Source organism: Melanotaenia boesemani, chromosome 7 (genome assembly GCF_017639745.1).
Source record: "Melanotaenia boesemani isolate fMelBoe1 chromosome 7, fMelBoe1.pri, whole genome shotgun sequence".
Classification (NCBI taxonomy): Eukaryota; Metazoa; Chordata; class Actinopteri; order Atheriniformes; family Melanotaeniidae; genus Melanotaenia; species Melanotaenia boesemani.
Genome location: NC_055688.1, coordinates 27,437,333 through 27,459,457, shown reverse-complemented (window position 1 = coordinate 27,459,457; position 22,125 = coordinate 27,437,333). Strand labels below are relative to the sequence as shown.

The 22,125-nt window shown below is 38.2% G+C and overlaps 2 protein-coding genes and 1 long non-coding RNA gene across 5 annotated transcripts in view; 1 reads left to right on the top strand and 2 right to left on the bottom strand.

Moving 5' to 3' along the window:
* Positions 1-397: 397 nt before the first annotated feature.
* Positions 398-3,676, top strand: LOC121642818. The gene is made up of 3 exons (XR_006010973.1): positions 398-543; positions 1,242-1,349; positions 1,990-3,676. It is a non-coding gene; the product is annotated as an uncharacterized LOC121642818 (long non-coding RNA).
* Positions 3,677-5,188: 1,512 nt separating this feature from the next.
* Positions 5,189-18,528, bottom strand: reep2 (receptor accessory protein 2). The gene is made up of 8 exons (XM_041989780.1): positions 18,179-18,528; positions 15,984-16,056; positions 13,405-13,481; positions 12,977-13,097; positions 12,708-12,821; positions 10,811-10,991; positions 9,686-9,852; positions 5,189-7,257 (listed from the first exon to the last, which is right to left on the bottom strand). The coding sequence occupies exons 1-8, from the start codon at positions 18,208-18,210 to the stop codon at positions 7,186-7,188; spliced, it is 837 nt and encodes a 278-aa protein (XP_041845714.1). The 5' UTR covers positions 18,211-18,528; the 3' UTR covers positions 5,189-7,185.
* Positions 18,529-19,691: 1,163 nt separating this feature from the next.
* The window catches only part of kdm3b (lysine (K)-specific demethylase 3B), a 28,318-nt gene continuing 25,884 nt past the window's right edge, over positions 19,692-22,125 (bottom strand). For all 3 annotated transcript variants that reach the window (XM_041989829.1, XM_041989831.1, XM_041989830.1), the window contains one exon: positions 19,692-20,540. In XM_041989829.1, coding sequence (XP_041845763.1) covers positions 20,460-20,540 — 81 coding nt within the window. In that variant the 3' untranslated portion in view covers positions 19,692-20,459. The remainder of the gene's footprint in view (positions 20,541-22,125) is intronic.

Below are 22,125 nucleotides of genomic sequence, written 5' to 3'. Positions count from 1 at the left end.
CCTGGTCATTTTTAAAAACATAATACTGTGAAAACTAACATATAACAACCGCTTATTAATGATGTAACTAACAAGTGCCTGAAATTTGGGGGGGGGGGTTAATTCTTACTATTAAAAGTCATTCTTGGTGATCATATAAAAAAATAAATTGTTAGTATGTTCAGCAACAAACTGGTGCATTTTCTTCGTTCAGGCTTGTTGAATATTAATAATTTGCCAGGACCAATATGAAGGCGCCGTTGACCAGCGCAGCATCTACTGTCCATTGCAAATACGGATTGAGAAAATCTGGTCCTGGCTCCACCCACCAGCCTTGACACTCCGCCTCTATTCCTGTACACGTCATGAAACTTAAGGCAGCAGCAGCAGCATATAAAGGCTAAAAAACATTTATAGGTTTAATAACAAGAAGAAGAAGATACGAAAGAAGATGGAATCAAACGATAATGACAACCAGAACTATCCAAATCATGACCCCAACCAAAAAGAAGATCATTCCATAAATATGAGGACTGGGTGGTTCTGGGTGATTCTAAGTGTTTTGTAAGTAATGCAACTATTTATTTATTTATTTTTTTTTATTTATTTATTAAGGTAGACGGGTGATATCTGAAATGTCTTGTAGTCCAGGTACTTTAATGACTTTGGTTTAGTCTACATGCTTATTTGTCAGCATGGTCCTGCACTCAGGCTTCAAGAACATATCTAGAACGGACGGGGATGTTATTGACATGACAACTTACAGTACCAAAGTCTGGATGCATTTTCTAATGTTTCAGAGGTACTCTTAAAAATCTAGATGTGTCAACTGATACTTTGAACTCAGGTTGAGTAATTGAAGGTGAACTGATTGCATATTGCATTTAAAATGAAGACTTTTATTAATATGAACTTTGATGCATAATTTTGATCATTTAATCACTTATTTTTTGTTAAGACATAAGTCTGTAATCTATATCCCCATCACAAATAAACTTGCATTTTATATCTCAATCCCAGGGTGTTCCAGCACAGATTTAGTAGTACGTAATAGGTTTAGTAGGATCATTTAAGGTAAACTTATTAAAATATTGTATTTCAAATGAACCCCTTTAATAATGAATAAATAATAATAGGAATTTTGATACATACATTTTTTTAATAGTTTTGTCACTTACACTACTTTTACCTTAAAAAGTCTATGTCATATAATAAAATATTTCCATCATTTGTAAAATTCTTTTTTTACATCTCCAATCCAGAATAACAGGCTCGAAAGAAGCCCAGTATATTGATACAGACAGGACCCTTTCATCATGTCTACCTGTTCACGCCCCTTTTTTTGTCCCCAAAACCGGAACAAACAACCGGTAAGTAACACAACCCTCATTGATTGTGTTTTAGGAGATTGGAGAAACATACAGATGAGATTTTTTAGTTAGATATTGAATATAAATTGTGCATTTTACAGAAACAGTCTCATAAGAAACATACTGAGTCATCTACCCAGCCATTAATATAATTTGGTGTTAGTGTGAACAGTGTTAGGCTGGCCTCTGGCTTCTCAGCTCAAGGTCACCAACTTTACTGGAGTTAAAAGAAAATGGGACTGCAGCACACTGAGCAACAATGGTGCTCTGAAAAGAGAAATTGTGTTGACATTTAGTATTTTTGTGTCTATAAGCACTAAATGTTTCCATCTTGATGAGCTTTTTATTTACTTTAAAAAAGGTATGGATGTGGTATGGACTGTGACCATGACTATTCCTAAACTTGGACACTTTATCCAACAGACCTGATATTTTTGTTAACCATTTAGATAGTAACAGTTGTGGATTTAGGTTAAGGGCAAATATTTCTGGTGAGGGATTGGAATTAGAAATACCCGTTAAATAAATAAATATAGTCAGAACACCTACAAGAACACACAGTCAAGCAAGATTTTATGTTAAAAAATTATCAACTGCTAAATATCAATAATTAAGTTCACTCTTGTTCTTTTTTATGTAGGAAAGATGGAGACGAAGATTTGAAAGATGAGGAGAACATCACAACTCAAGACATCATTGTCAGTGGCAGAATATTGAACAGTGACTCAAAGTGTGAATATGGTAAAAAAGAGTATATACACAGGTTTGAGAAAAACTTCAAACATTAGTCCAGCACAGCTTATGAAATCATCATTAACTTATTTGGCCATATTGCAAGCAACCCTTATTTGGAAAAGCATAATGTCATCCAGACTTTGATATTTCAGATACTACATGAAAAGTTGGGAAGAAAATTATGTCTGGAAAATCACAACAGCCCGGTTTTACCAAAGGACTTCAACCGCAGTACAAAAAACAATAAAACACCTGGGTCAGAGTTATTTAAGCATATAGTGGAAATGTTTCTACTCACTCTACTCTACTACGGTTTTTATCAGCCAATACAAGATTATGTGAAGAAAAATGCTGTTAATACCAAACAGTATGCCTTTGCAATAATTTGTATGCGAGATGGCAGCAAAAGAAGTTTTAAGCCCAAATATCCAAACTTTGCTAACCGTAAACACACTCATAGCGAGAAGTTTGTGATTGAAGAGCTTGAAGATTTTATAAGCCGTAATGGACCAATGGTAGAAACTGTTTATATTTATTCTTATAACAGTCCTTGTTTACAAAGAAAGGGTGGAGTACAGCCTTGTATGTGTATGTTGATGCACAAAGCGGCTGAATGGAAAGAAAAACATAACATCTCATTAACAGTAGGGTTCACCAAGTTCTGGGTACCAAAATGTCCAGATTGGTTTGAAAACCTCATCTCAACCCTAGACTTTGAAAAATTTAAAGACTATAGGTTTAAATTGGATCACACCTATTTAGTTGATAAATTTGACAAACCTCTGATGAACTCCTTGCTATCACAAGTAGATAACCGTGAAAGAAGTAAACTGCTTGAAGAAATCAAATTCATTCTAAAAGCTCTGCTGAAACTAGCAAAGGGTCCTGATAACACCGGACTGAGAGACGAACTGTTGCTCAGAGGAGAACAACTAATTCATTCTTGCAAATTTTCTCCTATAGTCAGGGATGAAGTTTGTAGAATTTTGCTAAAGAAATGGAGTGAAATGGTAAACAACAGTTTCGAGAAAGACATTAAAAGCAAGATCAGAAAGGAAGTTGGCATCGCAGTGGTTCTTCTTTTTATGGACCAGTTAAAGTCAGATTGGGGAAACAGCTTTCCTCTGCAACTGTACAGTGTAGATCCATCACAGCCAAATGATAATGATGTCCAATGACATCCAGTTGTTAGGCCAGGGGTGCCCAAGCTTTTTGCATCCATGGGCCAAAGTGAAAATGTACCAGTGAGCCGCGAAACACAGCGATTTTAGGGGTGAAACACAAATAAATGTAAATCGTGGTTCTTTTAATTATTGTTAATGCATGCAAATGCATTCTTGTCCTCACTGCAAAAAACACACAAAAAACATTAATATGGCAAAATAAGAAATAAAGGCATAGTTAGAAGGAAAACAAACAAAAATTGCAGACAGTAAATTGTAACAAAATATAGTGCAAAATGTCCTCAACCAAAAAAAACTTTTTTTTCTTAAAAAAAGAAAAAAAGAAAAAAAAGAAAAAAAGAAAATTAAAAAAAATGATTCCAGTACATCTTTTTCTTCTTCTTCTTTGCCTTCTTCTTGTTATTCAACTTTTTCTTTCTTCATTTTTCTTCTCTTGCTCTCCTTTTTCTTATACTTAAAATCTAAATAAAAAAATTATATATACATTTAATTAAACTAGATTGCTGGTTTAATTACAATAAATATAATTAAACCAAGTTTAATTATAATTAAACTTAAAATATATATATATATATATAATAAATATATATAAAATATTAAAAAAAAACGGATTATTTTATAATTACGTTTTAGATTAAAATTTAATTAACCCTTTAAAGCCTGACCCAAGAAATAATGGACAAATCTTTCTTTTAAATATCAGAAGTCTTTATTTTGACCTTTAATAAAACATAAAATAAAAAAAGATTATTAGTCAGGTATGATTAAGACTGTGTTAAAGGGTTACATTTCAAATTTATTATTTTAATTTACTAAATATTCAATGCAACAAATAAAAATTAATTAAATTCAACTGACTTCACTGGTCTCCAATCAGGAGTTTAATAAATATAAAATAAACATCAATATTGATAGAAAATTATTAATGTGGCCATCATTCCATCAGGCTGCAGGGCAGGTACACATGTACCTTCCCACCACCATGAATTTGGTGCAAGAGGAATATTGGATTCAGTGTGAAGCACTATTTGTGCCTCGAAAAACACAGCTAGTGGATACATCCACTGTCATTTAGGGGCGGCATGACTCAGTGAGTAGAGTGGTTGTCCTGCAGCCCAAGGGTTGCTGGTTCAATCCCCAGCCAGAGAGCTCATGTTGAGGTGTCCCTGAGCAAGACACCGAACCCCTAATTGCTCCTGATGGGTCGTGGTTGAGTGCCTTGCATGGCAGCTTCTGCTTTCGCCATCTGTGTGAATGAATAATACACAATGTAAAGCGCTTTGGGGGCCTTGAATTTTTTGTATGAGATATTACTTAAGTTGTGATGATTCAATTTACTTAAATTCACATAAAAAGCTGTTTAATTCAAATGATCAAAACTGGTAATATATCAAGTCAACCAAGGAAACAGGGTCTGCACTGCATCTCCTGTTCAATGCAGTCTGAGCATGAGTGGGCAATAGTAGAGAAAAGCTCCCGGTCAAAGGGAAGACAGATGCAGCTGAACCAGACTTTGAAAAGGCCTGACAACCTCCAACCTCCAACGGACTTGATTGTTACTGCATTTGATTCTGCCCGCCCTCTTATGTTGAACTAAATTGTAAAAGAAAAAAAAAGTTTTTATTTTATTAATTTGTTTTATGTAATGTCTCATAAATAAAAATTACTACCTTATCCCCACATGGTGTCCAAGAGGTTTGTTTTAGTGTTAATAAACATTTACAGGACATGTTAGAGGTTGGTGTTAAAGCAGGAAGAAATGAACCCACCTGCAAACCGAACAATTTAACAGGAAGGGAGAGAAACATAAAATCCCAAAGTTACAAAAAACAAATGAAGAAAAAAAAAAAAAAAACACACAGACTTAATTTCCTTTATTAGCATTTTATTTACTGATGCATCTGTACCGTTGTGCCAGCACACACACACTCCATTTCCTTTTTGAAACTAATTTTTGACAAGTGGCACAAAACAAGATACAAGTGAACTCCCCATACAGAATACTGAGTTTAAACATAAAATAATTACAATAAATACCACCCCCCACCCCAAAAAGGAAAACTAAGATAAAATACAGAGCTGCATCTTATTACTTATAGTTTAGTAAAAAGTGGACTCTAAATCATGTGACACCTCAGAGCTAATTTGGGGGGGGGGGGGCGGCAGATTTTAAAATATTTGTAGGTAGAGAACACATCAGGCTGTGAATGTACAGGCAAGATCTGCAGACTCCTTAATTAGTGATTGAGACAAATATTAAAGTAGTTAAAAAAAAAAAAAAAAAGTCAGTTTTGCTCTCAGCATATGAGTTGCCAACAGTAAGATGCATAAAACAAAAATCCACACACAAAAAAAATAAAAATAAATTAAGCTCAACGTATTTAAGCCCAGAGAATGAATAAGGCAAGCAAGCTCATCCTGTATGTACAGTCGAGTTACTATTTACATGTTTACAAGTTATTTAGCAACTTGACCAACAATTGAGGTGGAGTTTGTCTCCCCCTACTGGTTGATATTGGTATCACACTGCAGACAGCAGCAATGAGCACAGTCTCATGCTTTAGTGCACTCAGAGGAAACCAGGCCCAGCCCAGTGGCAGGCAGCCACAAGTCCTGTTTGCTTAGAAACACCCACAGCCTGGTCCAACTCTCCCTCCAAACACGTGAAACTACCACCAGGGTAAGAAAATTATTTCTTACAGGCCACTTATGACCTTTAATACGTTTAAACCACTTTGCTTTGCCTCAGCTTCTACAGCAAGGTGTAGAAATGTGTCATTGCACAGCTGAGTTACAGAAATGATGAGAAATTGCAGAACTTCAATTTAAATTAAAATACTGAACATAAATATGCAGTCATTACTAATGAGAAGTATTTTTATCTCATCTGGGATCTACAGTACTTATTTATGAGAGTTATAATCACTCAGTGACAGCAAACTTATATTTATTACTAATGTCACATGACCAGCAGATACAGATAAAAATGTAATAAATTAAATATACAACCTTAGTACGAGCTAAGAGTGGTGTCTAAATGAAAGATCCTAAGCCATCAATAAACAAGCCACTTCTTCACCTGCACTGTACCCGACCTGATGGTCACATAAGGACTCTCCTGAACTGAGACCTGAACGTAACAGAGCCAGACTCACTCAGAGGTATGGAAACGCTTAATGAAGGGAAGACCACATTTTAACCATTGCAAAAATCAGTCCAGGATGTTGGAATGAAAGTAAAATGTGAAAAAGGTAAAAGAAGTGAGGCTTTTACGGTGGACTAGAGGTAGACAGCTTCAAGAGTCAGGAGTGGCAGGTCCTCAGACACTAACAAATGATGTTACACATCTCAGATTTGATCCTGCCTTCCTCTTACTCCTAAGCACAAACCTCAGGCATGAAACACTAATTTGTTTTTTGTTGTCTGAGCTCCAGTTGCGAGCCTTTCAGAGGATTTCTACCGTTATCACAAAGTTTCTAGATGACCATTAACAGCCACTAGCAAGGCTTGGAAAACATCCAGAGTAAATTCACATCTAGGTGACATAAAAGTGAAGAACAAAACATTTAGTGGCAAACTTTTGGCAATTATTTAGAGAGACAGCATCAATCAGAAGCAAAACTAATGAGATCTCAGCTGGTTATACAAGTCCAAAGAAGCATTTTTGCCCCAAAATAAAAGCATTAAAATCTCAGATAAACGGACCTTAAAAGGCGTGAGAGAAATACACGAACTAAAAATGGCCAGATACTATTAAAAATTAAACTCTACTTTTCTCTAGAAACCAGCAGGACTGACACAATCAGTGCTTGGTAGATATGCGTAGATGTGGTTGTGTGAAGACCAAACAGGAGGAAGGGGGACTCTGCAGGCTGTGGGTGGAGTGAGTGTAGACCAGTGGACGTGGACAGCAGGACTCATGGAGGTGTCTCTGCATTGTTAGTTGTTGTCTTTTTCTTGACAGGCTTCTTCACTGTCTTGGTTTGAGCCTATCAAAGGATGGAGACAGTAAAAATAAAATGCAGCTGATGAATCAGAAGGAAATAGAAACAATCTTTATAATTAAAAGAAAAATGAGGAGGACAGGTAAGGTTCATTTCTACTGATATATTTGTCTACAGTATATAGGAATTAATGTTGGTGAAGATATTCATGGAAATAATTCTGCTTAGTTCTTTTTCTCTAGCATCTCTGATCAAAATGTCAGTTTGTGAAATATCTTCATATACAAAGTACCTACAAAACTACATCTTCAGCTTCCACTATATCTACTGCTCATACTTAGAAAAGCTGGCTCTGCATCAGTGCATCAGTACAATAAATAATTGGCAGTTAAAAATTATAGGTCTGTTTTTCCATTTTAAGAATCCAAAAAGGTTAAATTTGACTAAATCTGGGACGAAGGGATTAAACTTATAACCTCTATCCAGCGGATTTTACATGATCCCTATTTTGCCTTCTTATCTTATTAATGTTTTTTCATCTTAATTTTGATGAACAGCATAAGTAATCCTCTCTGGTTTATTTATTGGATATTCTAAGAAAGGCAGACAGGTGAGGAAGAAAGCTGTATTTACACCATGATTGTATGTGGGTGAAAGAGGGGGTATGTAGGTAAACATGAACTGTACATGGGCTAATCCAGTATAGTTGGAAAAAAATGGACATGCCTATTGGGAAATAATGAACTGTGACATAGTTGGAGGGAGGAGAGTTCTTGCTCTCCTTTTTATAATTTAAATGCATTAATCTGTTAATGAAATGTTTTTCCTTTCCTTATTTTTACATTTTTTGTTTTTCAAGATTGCTCTTGCAATTGCGCCTGGTTAATTTTCTATGATGATGACGACTTTTCCAAACTAAAATGATAAAATAAAAAAGAAAAAAAAAAGAAAAAGATTGCTAAACTTAAGTAATCTTTTGGGAAACAGTCAAACTGTTAGCTAGCTGACAGTTCAGTACCCACTCAGCTGCTACGACAACACATCAGCCATAAATATAAAATATTTCCTTCTGAGGAGAACTTATAAGTTTTTGTAATTCATCTTGCCTCCTTTTTAATTCCCACCTATTATCAGCATCATATTGCTCTAAAATGTGTCCAGACTTGGTCTGAAGAACATTTGAGTTAATTCATCCTCGCTGCTTTGTGACAAAGAAAAAGCTGTAATGTTCATGTGCATTCATCACACACCAGATGTGTTTCCTGACCTCTTAGTGAAAAACAAATCAAGTCAAAGTCAAGCACCTGAATGCAAGAGGATCTACCACTGTGTCACAGATAACACCATGACCTGCATTAGGTAGACCAGAAAAGCTCTGAAACCCGCAGGAAGAGATATTAAAATCAACCCTGCAGAAAACATCTGCAATACAAAACGCATGACAAGTCCAGATGCAAGATGGAGCAGGGACCCCGATCTGAAAGAGGAAAATCCCTAAATGGACACAAGGCTTTTCTCTCTAATTATTATTCTAATCATTAATTGTCTTTGTTATTCACCCATTACGTGAATTTATCCTTATGACAGCGAATGTTTTCATTCTTTTTACTTTGCTGTACACATGTTGATGCAGACAATTTGCAAATAATTAGTTTAAGTGTCCAGATCTGTGCACGATGTTACAAAACCAGACTCTCTCACGGCTGTACAGACTAACATTAATGAGAGTTCAGTGGCTGCGTCGCTTGTTTCCAGGTTTTACTGCAGGTTTCTATTTGTAGATTACAATATTTGTTTTGTGAGGATGGTTTTAGTAAATAAATGTGTAAAGTCCTGCTCATCTGTTTATTCTTTATATTCTGGTCTCCAACTTGCCCATTTATACACTTTCCCCCCAAACTGAATTTAAAAGATCTCACTGATGAAAAGGAGCTTCACATTCAGCTGTTTGATAAAGTTAGATTACCACTAGTAATATTATCTAAATGTTTTTAGCATGTTTTCCTACACAAAATTAAATTATAACCATCTTAAATTGAAGTTAAATCAGATTAAGTTCTCATGGGTAATGGATTTAAAAAGGTTATGTGGCTTTAAAAGAGACAACTTTTCTCAATATTTAGTTATTTTTTATCAGCAGATTTAATGAGAATTTGACTTATTGATATTAATAGCCTCAGTATAAGTGCTTAAATCCAGCACAACTTTATTTACAACAATAACAATGATCGGCCTGCAGTCTGTTACTATAAAGTCATTTATTAACAGATACAATACGGACATGATCCTCTAGATGGAGGTACTAGCTTGTCATCATTATCAATAAGTTTAACAGTCAGTTATATAAAAATGCAAACTGTGGACGTAACCTTAGATACAGGCATATCACCTAACGTGTTCTCGTGTGTGTGTGTGTGTGTGTGTGTGTGCGTGTGTGTGTGTGTGAACGAGTGTGTGTGTTCTCTAGCTCTACCTCTGTCTTCACAGCAACAGGTTTCTTGGTCGCTTTGGTGCTGGCGCTGCGCTTGGCCGCTCTGTCCACCACGTCATCATCAGAGTGTTCGGTCCTCGTGTCCGACTGGTCAGAGCTGTGCTGGGATGATGCGTCATCGGAGAGAGATGCAGCTGCCACAGAGCGGGCTGCAGAGTGGGACGAAAAGCGGTAAAACAGTCAGTAAGAGGAGCCCAGGGTTCTCAAACTAAATCACCGGATGATTTGAGATACAGCAGAGGCATCTGTAATTAAAGTAGATCCAAAACAGAGACTAGCAGAACTCTGTACTCTATTTTTTGCTCAGTGGGGCTGGAAGTCTTTTGTCTAAACTCTAAATGACCTGGGCTCAGCTGCATGTCGTCAGATGGGTGGGGTGATGAAATGTTTTGGATAGAATTTAAAAAGAAAAAAGGCCAATCATTTACAAGTTCATACATTTCTAATAGAAATGTGAGAAAGATGCTACAAAGCTGTTGCTGTTTTTTGGGATGCAAACAGGAAAATGATCTGGAAACTCTTGTAAAATCCCAAAGGGGAAAGAATTAAGAGACAACAAAGCTGACATTAGCAGGAAATCTGAACAGCTGAAATAAAACAGGTTTGTCTTTTAAAACAAATTTTCCTCAACATCCAAAGACCAGTTTCCACAGCTGGACCCTGACTTCTGTGTCTTGTGTTTTATTTCTGTCAGACTGATTTTAAAGCCAGTGACGTATTTAACATCCATTGTTTCAGTGTCTCTGTATTCTACTCACAGCTCGTCAGGCCCACACAGTTAGCCAGCCGGCAGTGTGGTGACACACAAAGAGTCCTCCTTCTGAGCCTCTACTCCCTCTGGAATCACATGCTTTCACCCTCCCCACCCCAACTTGACCCTCTGTGCAACACTTTCCCTCCTCATCCTGCAGTCTTTTAAATCATATGACCCCACATGGTCCAGATGTCCCACTTTTGAAAAAGTCAGACAAAAGAAGTCCTCACAGTCAGACTGTAGCCCAGTTAGCAAGTCTTCAACACAGCGTGTACATGTATTTAGGAATTTGTGCATGACTTCATGCTCATGCACACGAAGCAGCGTGGGATGTGTGTGTCACATGGCCTTACTTTGCCTTGTGGCTACACTCTTGGCCCGGGGCAGCGTGCTGGCCCCCGAGCTCATCTCATCCATGGGGTCTCGTCTCATGCGAGCAGCTGAGGTGTGCAGGTCCAGCTCGTCCTCAGCGTTGATGAGAGTCAGGTCCTGCATGCTGAAGCTCCGCAGCTTGTCTGACAGAACGCCCTGCCCCTGGTGGTCATAATGAAAGCAAACACAGACGCAGCAGATCTAAGACCACATTGTTGTACTTTATCAATATCAACATTTATCAAACATCACATGTTTTAAATGATCTATTAAAATTTATGTGCCTTATTGCCTTTTTTTCTGCCCTACAAGTGCTTTCTGGAACTTGCCAGGCCAACGTTGTAAAGAAAAAAAAATTCCTAACGTTTTGCCTGGTAAAATAAAGATTAAATTAAAAGACTGAGCAGTGTTATGAAACTCTGGGGGTCCATAGGTTGGCCATATGGGGAAAGTAAAAGCTGGGTCACCGTTTTATCATTAATATAAAAAAAAAGCCATTATCTGCAATCAAAAGGCTTATTAGGTTAATGAGTTTATTATGTTCAAAACTGAGGCTACTGATATATTAGTACATAAATGATTTCAAATTGGTTGTGCTTCTTTCAATGACAACACTTCACACATTTCCTCAGATTGTTCTTGTTTCTGTGCCCTCATGTTCTCACTCCAAAATGAGTAAAGTACATGTTGGAATTTGTACCATTATAAATGTGTGCATCCAATCTAAGCGCTGAATACTGTGGAGACTTGTTAGTTTCTCTGTTCAGTATCACTGTAAACTAAATATTTTAGCAGCAAACCATTAGTCAGAGGAAACTAAGACTAAATTGTGAATAACTGTACTACACAGTTTGTCTACAAATCCTACTTTTTTGAAAGTTTTACTACTATTTGTAAACCAACTGTAGTAAAATATTTTCTTTCATAGTCAGAAATGGCGAAGGTTTAACAATGGCATAGTGACTTCCAGTCACATGGCATTATATAAATATGTAAGTAGTCACTTGACATAAAAACCTTGTAATTTGGCTGCGCTGACAACATAAACATCACAACGCGTCTAATGTAAGCAAATTAGCACGACCAAACAGGACCATTTGTGAAGTTTTGATCAACAGTTATTAATATTTTAAGCTAGCAATGGAGATAACTTATAAACGCATGTCACCTTCTTAAAAAAGGTACATTGTGTAACAATTACTAACATCTAGTGGTAAAGATGGGCATAGAAATTACTTTAAATGCCTAGCGCAGTTGTGAATGGATGGTCAGCCAAAAAATCTTCCAGATATAAACATGTTTTTATCTGCAAGTGGATCCAGCGGCCCTCAGGTGGAGCGACGAGTGGACTACAGCTAACTACTTTTAGTGCCTTTTTTTTAAAATAAAAAAAGGTGTCATTTATGCAAAACAGTGCTCTTTCACCCATCTAACAAAGTTGATACTACTGTTGTAAAGCTTAGAAGTTTCTCACTTCACACAGATGTGTTTGTCCATTCAGAGATACCGTAGTAAAAATGGTGGCACAAATATGGCAGCTGTCATGTATGTACGTGGACCCACGGCAAGTAGATATGAATGGCTAATTCTAAGAGAATTTTAAAAAACAACAGTTATTTTAGTAAATTGACAAGATAATAATGGAAAAACAGTTAATGAATTTTGTTACTTGCTGCATTTTCATTATAACTTCTTTTTTCATGGATTTTGAATTAAATGCAAGTTCAAAACTGTCAAAGGAAAAAGAAAACATCTAATCTAAGAGCTCTAACTTGTGATTTGGCAGACACAATCTTGATCTGACTTGGTAAAACCTGAACAGGAAGATGTTAGAACGGTCAAAGCATGAATGGCAGCTTCACCGAGTGCACAGCTCACCTTGGTTGCCGCAGTGACGGCAGCGTTAGCGGCGAGGTTTAGGCCCCGTTTCCCAAACCTCATCATGGTCTCATAACTCCTGTCTTTGGCTTGTGCAATATACTCATCTATCTCCTACAGACAGCAGAGGCAGTGAAAAGAGCATTAAAGACTGGCAGAAAAAGGAGAAAACTTGAGTAAGAGGGAAAATGTTAATGTCTACAGGTAGATGTGGACATTTTTTAGATTTATGATGCTAGCTTTGGGGCTTAAAACTTTCACATTCCTACCTTCTCTTTGTTGGAGAGCGTTGGGTGGACGAACTTGCGGTAGAGGACGCTGGAGCCCTTGGTGTACGGGGACAGCAGCCAGATGACAAAGGCAATCTTTAGCTCAAAGTAAAATGGAAACCTGAAAAAAATGAGAGTAATAACAAAAAATAAATAAAAGTGAGGCAGCTGTAGACACCTAACGTACAGTATAAAGTATATAAATTGCACAAGATCCACTTTATGTTGCTTAACTACAAAGTATTTACTATCTAAGCATTATTATAATTTATAATTATATTGTTTTACTTCATTTATAAGCTAGACACTTAAAGAATGGTGGCCTAAAATAACACTCAGCACTAGACACACACATGTGTGCATCTGTTGATTTTATACAGGCTGCTTTTTTATTACAAACGGGTTTGCATGAGCAGCTCCTGACTCACCATGACAGGAGCAAGTCTGTGGCCGTTTCTGCTGTGGTGAACAACGCAAATACTATCCAGTACATCATCCACTTTACCTGAAGAAATACACACACACAGATATATGCAGGACATCATAAAAATAGCACATGAAAACCCACAGTGTCACGCATCACACGTGCCGGGACACGTGGAGCAAAGCGGAAGCTGTGCGCCAACACAGGTCTGCAACATATGTTTCAATCGATTCGCTCGGCCTCCGTGTTCACGTTCAGCCTCCAAGACAAAAAAAAATGTGGGACATCATCAAAATCTGCCTTAAACTAGACTTGAGAGGCTCAAATGTTTACTGGAGACTCATATTAGTGTAATAAGTGTGATGAAAGAGTTGCATATTAATGTGATGTCTGATGAAGCGTTTGAGCCTCAGACACATGAAACTGAATAAATTAATTAACCAAATAATTAAAAAAAACGGTAGAATAAAAGGGATGGAATCATCAGCTCTAAAAATGGCATCCCCCCCTCCTCCTCCCGTTTGTTCGTTCTGTAGCTGACTGCTAGGGCAGCCACTGAGAAGGTGGGTTGCCATAGTAACCAGTGAGGAGGAAACTGTTCTAGTGTGAATCTAGGCTGGGGCCAGATTGCTCCTCCTCATCCTGGCTCTCCTTTGATCCAGAGATGAGGTAAGCAGGAGGGACCCCATTTAGTTAAGCCACAAACAACCAAAGACAGAATGCTTTTAATTACCCTTACAAGGTTCCCGTGGCAACACCTCTTAATTTATTGCCACTTGTGTAATTTAAAAAAGGTATTCACTCCTTTTGTTAACACATTTTAAATCTCAGCATTGTGAGATTTTCTTTTAAAAAAAACAAGGGATTTGGAGTTAAGAAAAGTGGACATCTGAATTATCAATATTATTAAAAAAAAAGACCTTGATGATTCTTGGCCTCAACAGCCTCTGTATTGATTTGTCTTCTACCGTTGCAGCACATGAATGTAACTTCTCATTACATTCGAATCATTACTGCTTTCCAATCATTTTCAAATTACAAAAAAAGTGAGGACATATGTTTAATGGATTATTTTTCCCTATTAATAATACCAACTGGTGTTGCATTATACATCGTGGGAAAGCCTAATTAGTTACCTTTACAACGACTAATAACTTGTAGGGAACTGTGAAATGAGCAACACAGCTGAACATGTGGGTAGCGCCCCCCAAAAAACGTGCCAAAATCCCTTGTAATATTCTCCAGCTGATATTCACTCTTGTTTTGCGTTGCTTGGTGGAATAGATGATTACACTTCCCCACAGAAACAAAGAAAAAAAACTATACATATTGGCCATTTTTACATTTATTTCATTTTACACTATTAGGGATTCTCTAGGGTGGAGTTCGGTCCCAAGTTTTGGAGATGAGATTACCACTGACTCCACAACTTCCTTCTAATATGTCTGTGCCAGTCTAAACCTGGCAGTCTAAAATGCTTTGCTGAAACTAGTGCAGACAAAAAAAGCATCATCAGAGCAAATTTAACCAGTTCTGAATCTACAACAATCAGCTGATGTACTTGAAGTCTATAAAGAGATTGCAGCATTTCACAGTGAATTCTTACTGATGAATCCAAGTGTGAAATTTATGTTATTAACTGAAACATTTATGAAAGGAGACGAATACAATATGATCAATAAGCCACAGTGAAAAATGGTGGAGAGCATGTTCAACTCTGAGGGCGTTTGGCTGCCTTGAAGTTGGACACCAAACCAATCTGACAAAACAAAACAATCCATATCGAATACTACACCCAAACATGCGTCTTTGTGGAGAAGACTTCACTATGAGTGTCTGAGTGTGAGGGGAAAATGACCAAGCTTGAGCGCAGGAGATTTGAACCTGCAACACTAAACTTAAGAGGAGCAGAGTTTTGAAAGGAAGAATAATATATTTGAGAGCAAGAAGGAACTTTGAGTGTGAGAGCAGAGTTTTGAAAGAGAGCAATAGTATATTTGAGGGTGAGAACAAGAAATCTTGCTCTCAAATCAATTACGCTCTTGATTAAAGACAGCGAAATATGCCCATACAGCACAAGCCTAAAGGTCTGGAAAGACCTGGTACAAGAGTGAGGAAAACCTTTATTTACCTTCTTGAAGACTTGAGAGAACAAAACAAGAAAAAACACATGAAGTTCTTAAAGGTACTGGTACACCATTCCGCCACGATGCTTTGATTTTCCTTTTAAACTTTTTCAAATTTTCATATTTCAAATGAAAATTTTAAGAATGAAAATTGGGAGCAAGTAAATGTAAATTTATAATTTCCATTAGTTTATCTTTTACTCCTCTTATGTTGCCATAGTGACCTGAAACAGAAGTGTCTCATAAATCCACCTGCGTCCTCTCATGAAACAAAGAGTCTTTCTGACCTCAATTCGATGCTACAGTCCTGCTCAGCATCTGCAGAGCATTTAAAACTTCACACATTAAGAGTAAAATAGCTGACAGCAGCCTGAGTAACAATCTCTTAAAAGTCAAACAGAGGAGACGGGGGTCATGAACAGTCTGCTGCAACCAAGTAACCAGAAGTGATACTCACATATTCCTTCACGTTCTTCGTTTTGACAGCCTTGTATGAGGAGTACGCTGGGTAGAGAGTCCCAAAGGCAAGGCTGCAAAAGCAGAGGAGCAGAGAGGGATGGGTCAGTGGAAAGAGATTCAGTAAGACGAGATGGCCTCGAGGTATTGGACACTTAAACTCACTGCTGCAGCTTAGTGGCATTAGCACTATTATGGTAACAAGAGAAAGCTGCTAATTCTGCTAAACTGTTCCACTTTTACTTGAAGGAGTTTAATATCTCTGTGGTTTTGATCTGACAGAAAATGGTGGGCAGTGACCTGACAAACACACCATCCTGATAACCAGTGCAAACATTGTAATGGAGCTTACGTAGTCAGGAAGACTGCAGCCAGATAAAGTGGAAAAACACACAGAGAGCACTGCTAGAGGTGGGTCAGCATGTGTTAATGGATGCACATGCAGATTGGGACTATGCACACAGAGCTGTGTTTCTGATGTGACGTTTGGTTGCATCCTGGGCCTCTGTGGTGTTTTGCGCTGATGTGACAGGATGCTGAATGAAGGGACCGCAGAGGGAATCCAGTCGGAAAGTAACCAGTATGTCTGGATGCTTACAGTATCAGCCTGTGTCTGTGACTTGTAAAAACAATCAAACAGATTTGAATATGCTCCATACTGAGGTTTGTGCTTCCAGCTGTTACTAGCCTGAACAGATTTGTCATTTTTTTGCCAGCATTAAAATAGACGTCCTGTCCCAAGCACAGCCTGAGCTGCTCAGTCATGTGTGCGGAGCCTCTTAGCTTTCCACATTGAGCCGAGATGAATCGAACTAGGCCTTGAGGCCAGTAGACTTCCTCAGCAGATGCCCTGTTTCTCCTTGTGCACACATCACAATTTTACCTCTGAGCTTGTTTGATGCCATCGGGTTCTTTAACCCAGACTCAGAGACATGTGAGCTTATATTAACTGCTTAGTCACCTGTTTCAATACCTGTCGAAAATCATGCAGCTACATGTTTAAAAGGATAGAATAAAACTAAGAAATGATTGACCATTTGTTTGATGTGCAGGAGCCACTATGATGCATATCCAGTCACCTTGTGAGTCCTCAACAGACACATGACAACCTGAGGTGCAGTGAAGTGAAAACAAACAGTAACAGTTTGAACCTCTGCTGTGACTCTCTGTTTATGGAATCCAGGAATATCTATAGGGATGAGCATCAATTTCACACCTGGGCAGTTCATTCAGAGATTTTGCACTGAAATGGAACTGCACTTAATTTCGTTTTACTTTTAAGTACAATGACTATTCTGATTACGGGGACTTTTTATGAGGCCAACTGATATAGTTGAGGCTCCAACAGAAAAGACAAAGTAAATTGACACGAAAAAATGCATCCAGCTATTAGATAACACAATATCCGCTCTGGAAACTCAGCTTTCACTTGACATGGAAAAAAAACATTAATGCAGTATTGTGAGGGAGGAGTGGGTCAGGATGATGAAAGCTGGTGGCTCTAGTTGAGTCATCCTCACTGTGGAGAAGTGGTGTTCAGGTGGAAGCTGAGACCTTAACTGTTCATGTGATGACATACATATCCATCATCCACAAAGGCAATACATCATACTGTAAATTGAAAAATATTTGCCATGCACTTTGTCACTGATGGATGGGTGATATCTTTGGTATTCTTGCTTGGGCTCCCCTATGCCACCACTTATACAAAGGTATGATGCTCAAGTCCAAAGAGCAGCAATATTCCGGTTGTTTTTTTAAAAGCCTTGGCAGGCGGTTTTGTTTGCGTTTACTGGCCTGCAACGAGACTCGCATAACAAGCAGGTTGCAGTGAAACAATACGGCCAGCTAGCTAACAGTCACTTTACCTGGCAGGACATTATCTGTCAGGTGGTCATTTGCTGGCCAGCCAGCGTCGTTAGCTAACAGCGGCTAGCACGCGCTGGATGCAGATTGTGCTGCATCATCGCATAGAATTTAAAATAATAACAGCAACGGTTTTAAGAATGTGCACTCACAGCTGTTTGATGTGTGTCTTAATGCCAGTTTACCCCCCAGAATAGTCTTTATCAACCACACAGACTGTATTCAGATAGAAAATTAAAGGCAGACCTACCTCCGCATCAGACAGAGATGAATGGGCTGATCTAGCTAACGTTTTGACACAACAACAGATGGAGCCCAGCCCATACTCACACAACTATCCTCGAAATAATCCAGGATACCATTTTTGCTGGTCAGCCGGCCTTGAGCCTTCTCCGCTTCTGGGAAATCTAAGTGGCTAGCAAGCAGGCTCGGTGGCCCCCATTCCCCTCCAGGACGCGGTGTGTTGCGAAGAGAGCCAAGAGGCTGCTGCCTGTCCGCCGCTCCGCTCGGCTGTGCTGTCAGGTGGGTTAACGGCAGCTGGGAGTGTGCTGCTGTGCAATCTGCTCTACCCTACACAACTCCTGGAAAGACTTAAAGGGCCAGGACGCTCATTTATCTTGTTTGCACTTAGAAACGTGCCTCACGTTTTCTCCTCCTCTTGCTGAACTGTTTCACACACGTGGTACAAGCTCACAGTGACAGCGGTGGGAGAGACCACGTTTAAATAAGCATGAGTTCAAGTCTTTTTGCATCCGACGTTGTTGGGTAATTAACCTCCAATTTTAATTTCCCAGATCCTTTTACTATACAACTAACTGAATATAAAGCACTTTTGAAGTTCACTTCCTATGGGAAGGCATCCCATCCCTAAACCAGGGGTTTTTGAAGACCCAATGTGTTCACACTCAAAGCAGATCATCCCATTCTCTCCACGCTCAAATTTTGGAGCTATCCTGTGATGATCTTGGCTTTGTGGATGGAGTTAGGTCCAAGATCTGTGACTGGCACACACCTGCACAGAACACAAATGAATAGCAACAAGAGAATATTGCAGGGAATCTTGCACATTTTGTTGAACACTTTAGCCATGTTGCTCATTCCACAGCATGATCCTAACAGCTTTAACCCCATGGTATAAAAGTGGCTAATCAGATTCTCCAAGGACATTAAAGGGAAAATAAATTCACCAGATGTTTCTTTACTTTGTGTTAAAGTTTATGTATAAAATTATTTTAAACTGTATGTTTTAGTCTACTTATTAATGTCAAAATATGAACTTAAATATTTTAAATGCTTACTACTGTTAACTAATAACCTGACTTTTTTTTATTAAAAGGTCCCATATTATACATTTTTTCAACAATTTCATAAGCATGTCAAAGGTTCCAACAACACTGTTTTCAAACTGTATTACCCCACATTCAGCCTTGGTCCTTAATTTCAGCCAAGTGTGGCTCTAGTGAGCTCTAATGAGAACGGGCTGTTTCTGTGTCTGAATCTTAAAATGTTCATGAGTGGTGCATGTCCACGCTCCTCTCTGGGAGAAGATCCGGCTTTTGCTGGGGCCCGGTTGTTGATTTTAAAGGGAGAGATCTCAGACTAACCTGTTTGAGCACACATTGGCTAAAAAGTGGATTAAACGAGAGAAGAGACAGAATTTTCTCATTTTTAGGCCTCGTACATGGGCTATGAGGACACATTTAACTGATAGAAAACCTTTAAAAAGTGAATTTTGCATAAAATGGGACCTTTAAACCTACAAGTGGCTGCCCTTCGGCCACTCAAATATTTCCTTGTCTGAGACACACTGGTTGTGGATGAAAGGAGACTTTGCAGAGAAAGATGATGTTTTTGTAAACTTTATTGTGAAAAAAAAATCAAACAGACTGCTAAGATCAATATATATATTGACACAATGTTAATGGCCAGTAGTTCTGTTAAAAAAAAAATTAAACTGCCCTCTCTGATACTCTCATTACCTTTCTGTGTTAAAAAAAAAAGAAAAAAGAGAGAGAAATGAGAAAACTAAAAATACAAAACTTTGGTCTGCTTCCCTTGACTGGCTGCTTTCAAATTCATTTCAGCCACAGAGGGCAGAAACAATCAGCTGTTTAAAAACTTAAAAAAAAAAATCTACAAAAACAGGTCAACATTGCTGCTATCGAAGAAAAATACCAATGTCATCAAAATAGGAAAGTTAGCCCAGTACTCACATTTACTCAGTTGTTTATATCATTGCTGAACCTCTGCTTCAAAGGCACGTCAGCTTTTACCTCCCTTACTCACATCTTACATATACAATGAAAACAGAACACACTGACCTTAAATACAATGTTAATCAAAAAAGAAAGAAATTTGAAAACAACTAGACAAGTTTGAGCGTACTGTGAAACAGCGATAAAGGACTTCCTTTATCGAAGCATTGATTAGCCCCTCCCTGTTTAATCCCTCCCCAAACGAAATGTTCTCTTGGCCAAAACCCAAACTTTGACATCCCCAAACAACCGACACCATCTTTGTACGCTGCAGCTTGTACTTATGCAGGTGTCTGATGTGTGCCGTGTGTACGTAGTGGAGTGGTCTTCAGCAGCTGGTTGTTTGGGGTGACAGACTAAGGGCGTGTTAGCTTAGATTCGTGGGCCTTCAATGTCCCGACAGCATCCTTCACCGCGTGATAGATGATGTTCTTCACCTGATAAAAAAACAAGAGTTAATCTGTTAAAACATCGACACACAGGGAATCTTCCACGGTAAAATAATACTTTACACATCCAGCTACCTGTGCTCTCAAAGCCCTTACTCATGTTTGTATTGAAAATAATATATATTTGACTTTGGGTGGAGCAGCAAAAATCTGAAGTGCACTCCAATTTCTTAACCTCATTTTATTACATTTTAAGAACTTTTTTTAATCATTACCCACAGACTGATGGGTATTTAAATTATTGTGAACAATAACAAGGTTTATAAAAATGTTAATCGTTATGTGAAGCATGAATGTTAAGTAGAAAAAAAAAATTCTTAGTCATAATCTCAGATAGCTCTCTGGTCTCTTCTCTGTGCTCTTAACCAGCTTACATGTCAGTCTTTACCGGCTTGGTATAAAAACTATATTCATTGCTGTAATTTGTTGACTCTTTCAGCTGCATCAGTGTAATAAGTCATTTCCCTGCATGCTCTAGGGCAGAGGTCCCCAACCCTGGTCCTCAAGGTCCACTATCCTGCAGGTCTTAGATGTCTACCTGCTGCAGCACACCTGATTCAAATTATTGGCTCATTAGCAGACTTGTGCTGAGCTCGTCAGAGAGCCGTTGAAGCTGCAGCAGGTAGACATAAGACCTGCAGGATAGCGGGCCTTGAGGATCAGGGTTGGGGACCTCTGCTCTATCGTATCCTCTGTCTCCTCTACTTAATCTCTTTCCATTTGATAAGAGTTCCAGTAAAATCAAACTGGTCTTGGGGTGGGTCAAGCTCTCAAATGAGACTGATGAGGTTTGTGTTATTTAGTGAATTTCTTAATTGTTTTTTATCCTCCGTTGTGCTAAATCCATGTTCACGTGATTTTAGGAGTTCTTTAACAGTTTTGTTTCAATCTGATTATCATCTGTGTTTCTTAATGAGTTACTTGGTATTACTTATGGTGGTTTCAGCCATTATTAAGGACAACACGGGACCTTAAGAACAACTTTGTCAATATTTTTCACAAGTGTACCTCTAATAGCTTGGTGCATTTCTGGCAGACCTTTTTTATTCATGCAGCTGCCATATCTTGGTGTTTCTAGAAGGGTACTTCATCTCTTTCATGAATTTAACCAGGAAATATTTGCATTAGCTAATTCATTTTGTACTGAATCACCAGTGAGTTAAGTTACTTTTCTATAATTACTCTCATCATTAAAATACAACCAAATTAAATGATAATGTGTGCTTAACTAACACATGGCCACAAGTTAATGATCTCTTCCAGACGTTCATAATTCCTGACCACGGGATAACATTTTTTTCTGTCAATCTCATCAGACGATAGCTTTGTGAAATAAAATCAAAGTTTTTAGAAACCTTTTAATTTCCTCTTCAAACTACAAGTGTGTGTCTCTGTTTTCTTCACAGCTGCTGTTAAAAACGGCACAAACGACACAACACTACATTAAATTATACGGTTGGTGTCACTACTGTTCAAGCCACGTGAATGGATAGTTTTACTGGGGCGGGAGAGTGCTGAATAGGTAGTGGAAGTCCCGCTCTTCCTTTTAGTTTTATGGCTGCGATGCATACGT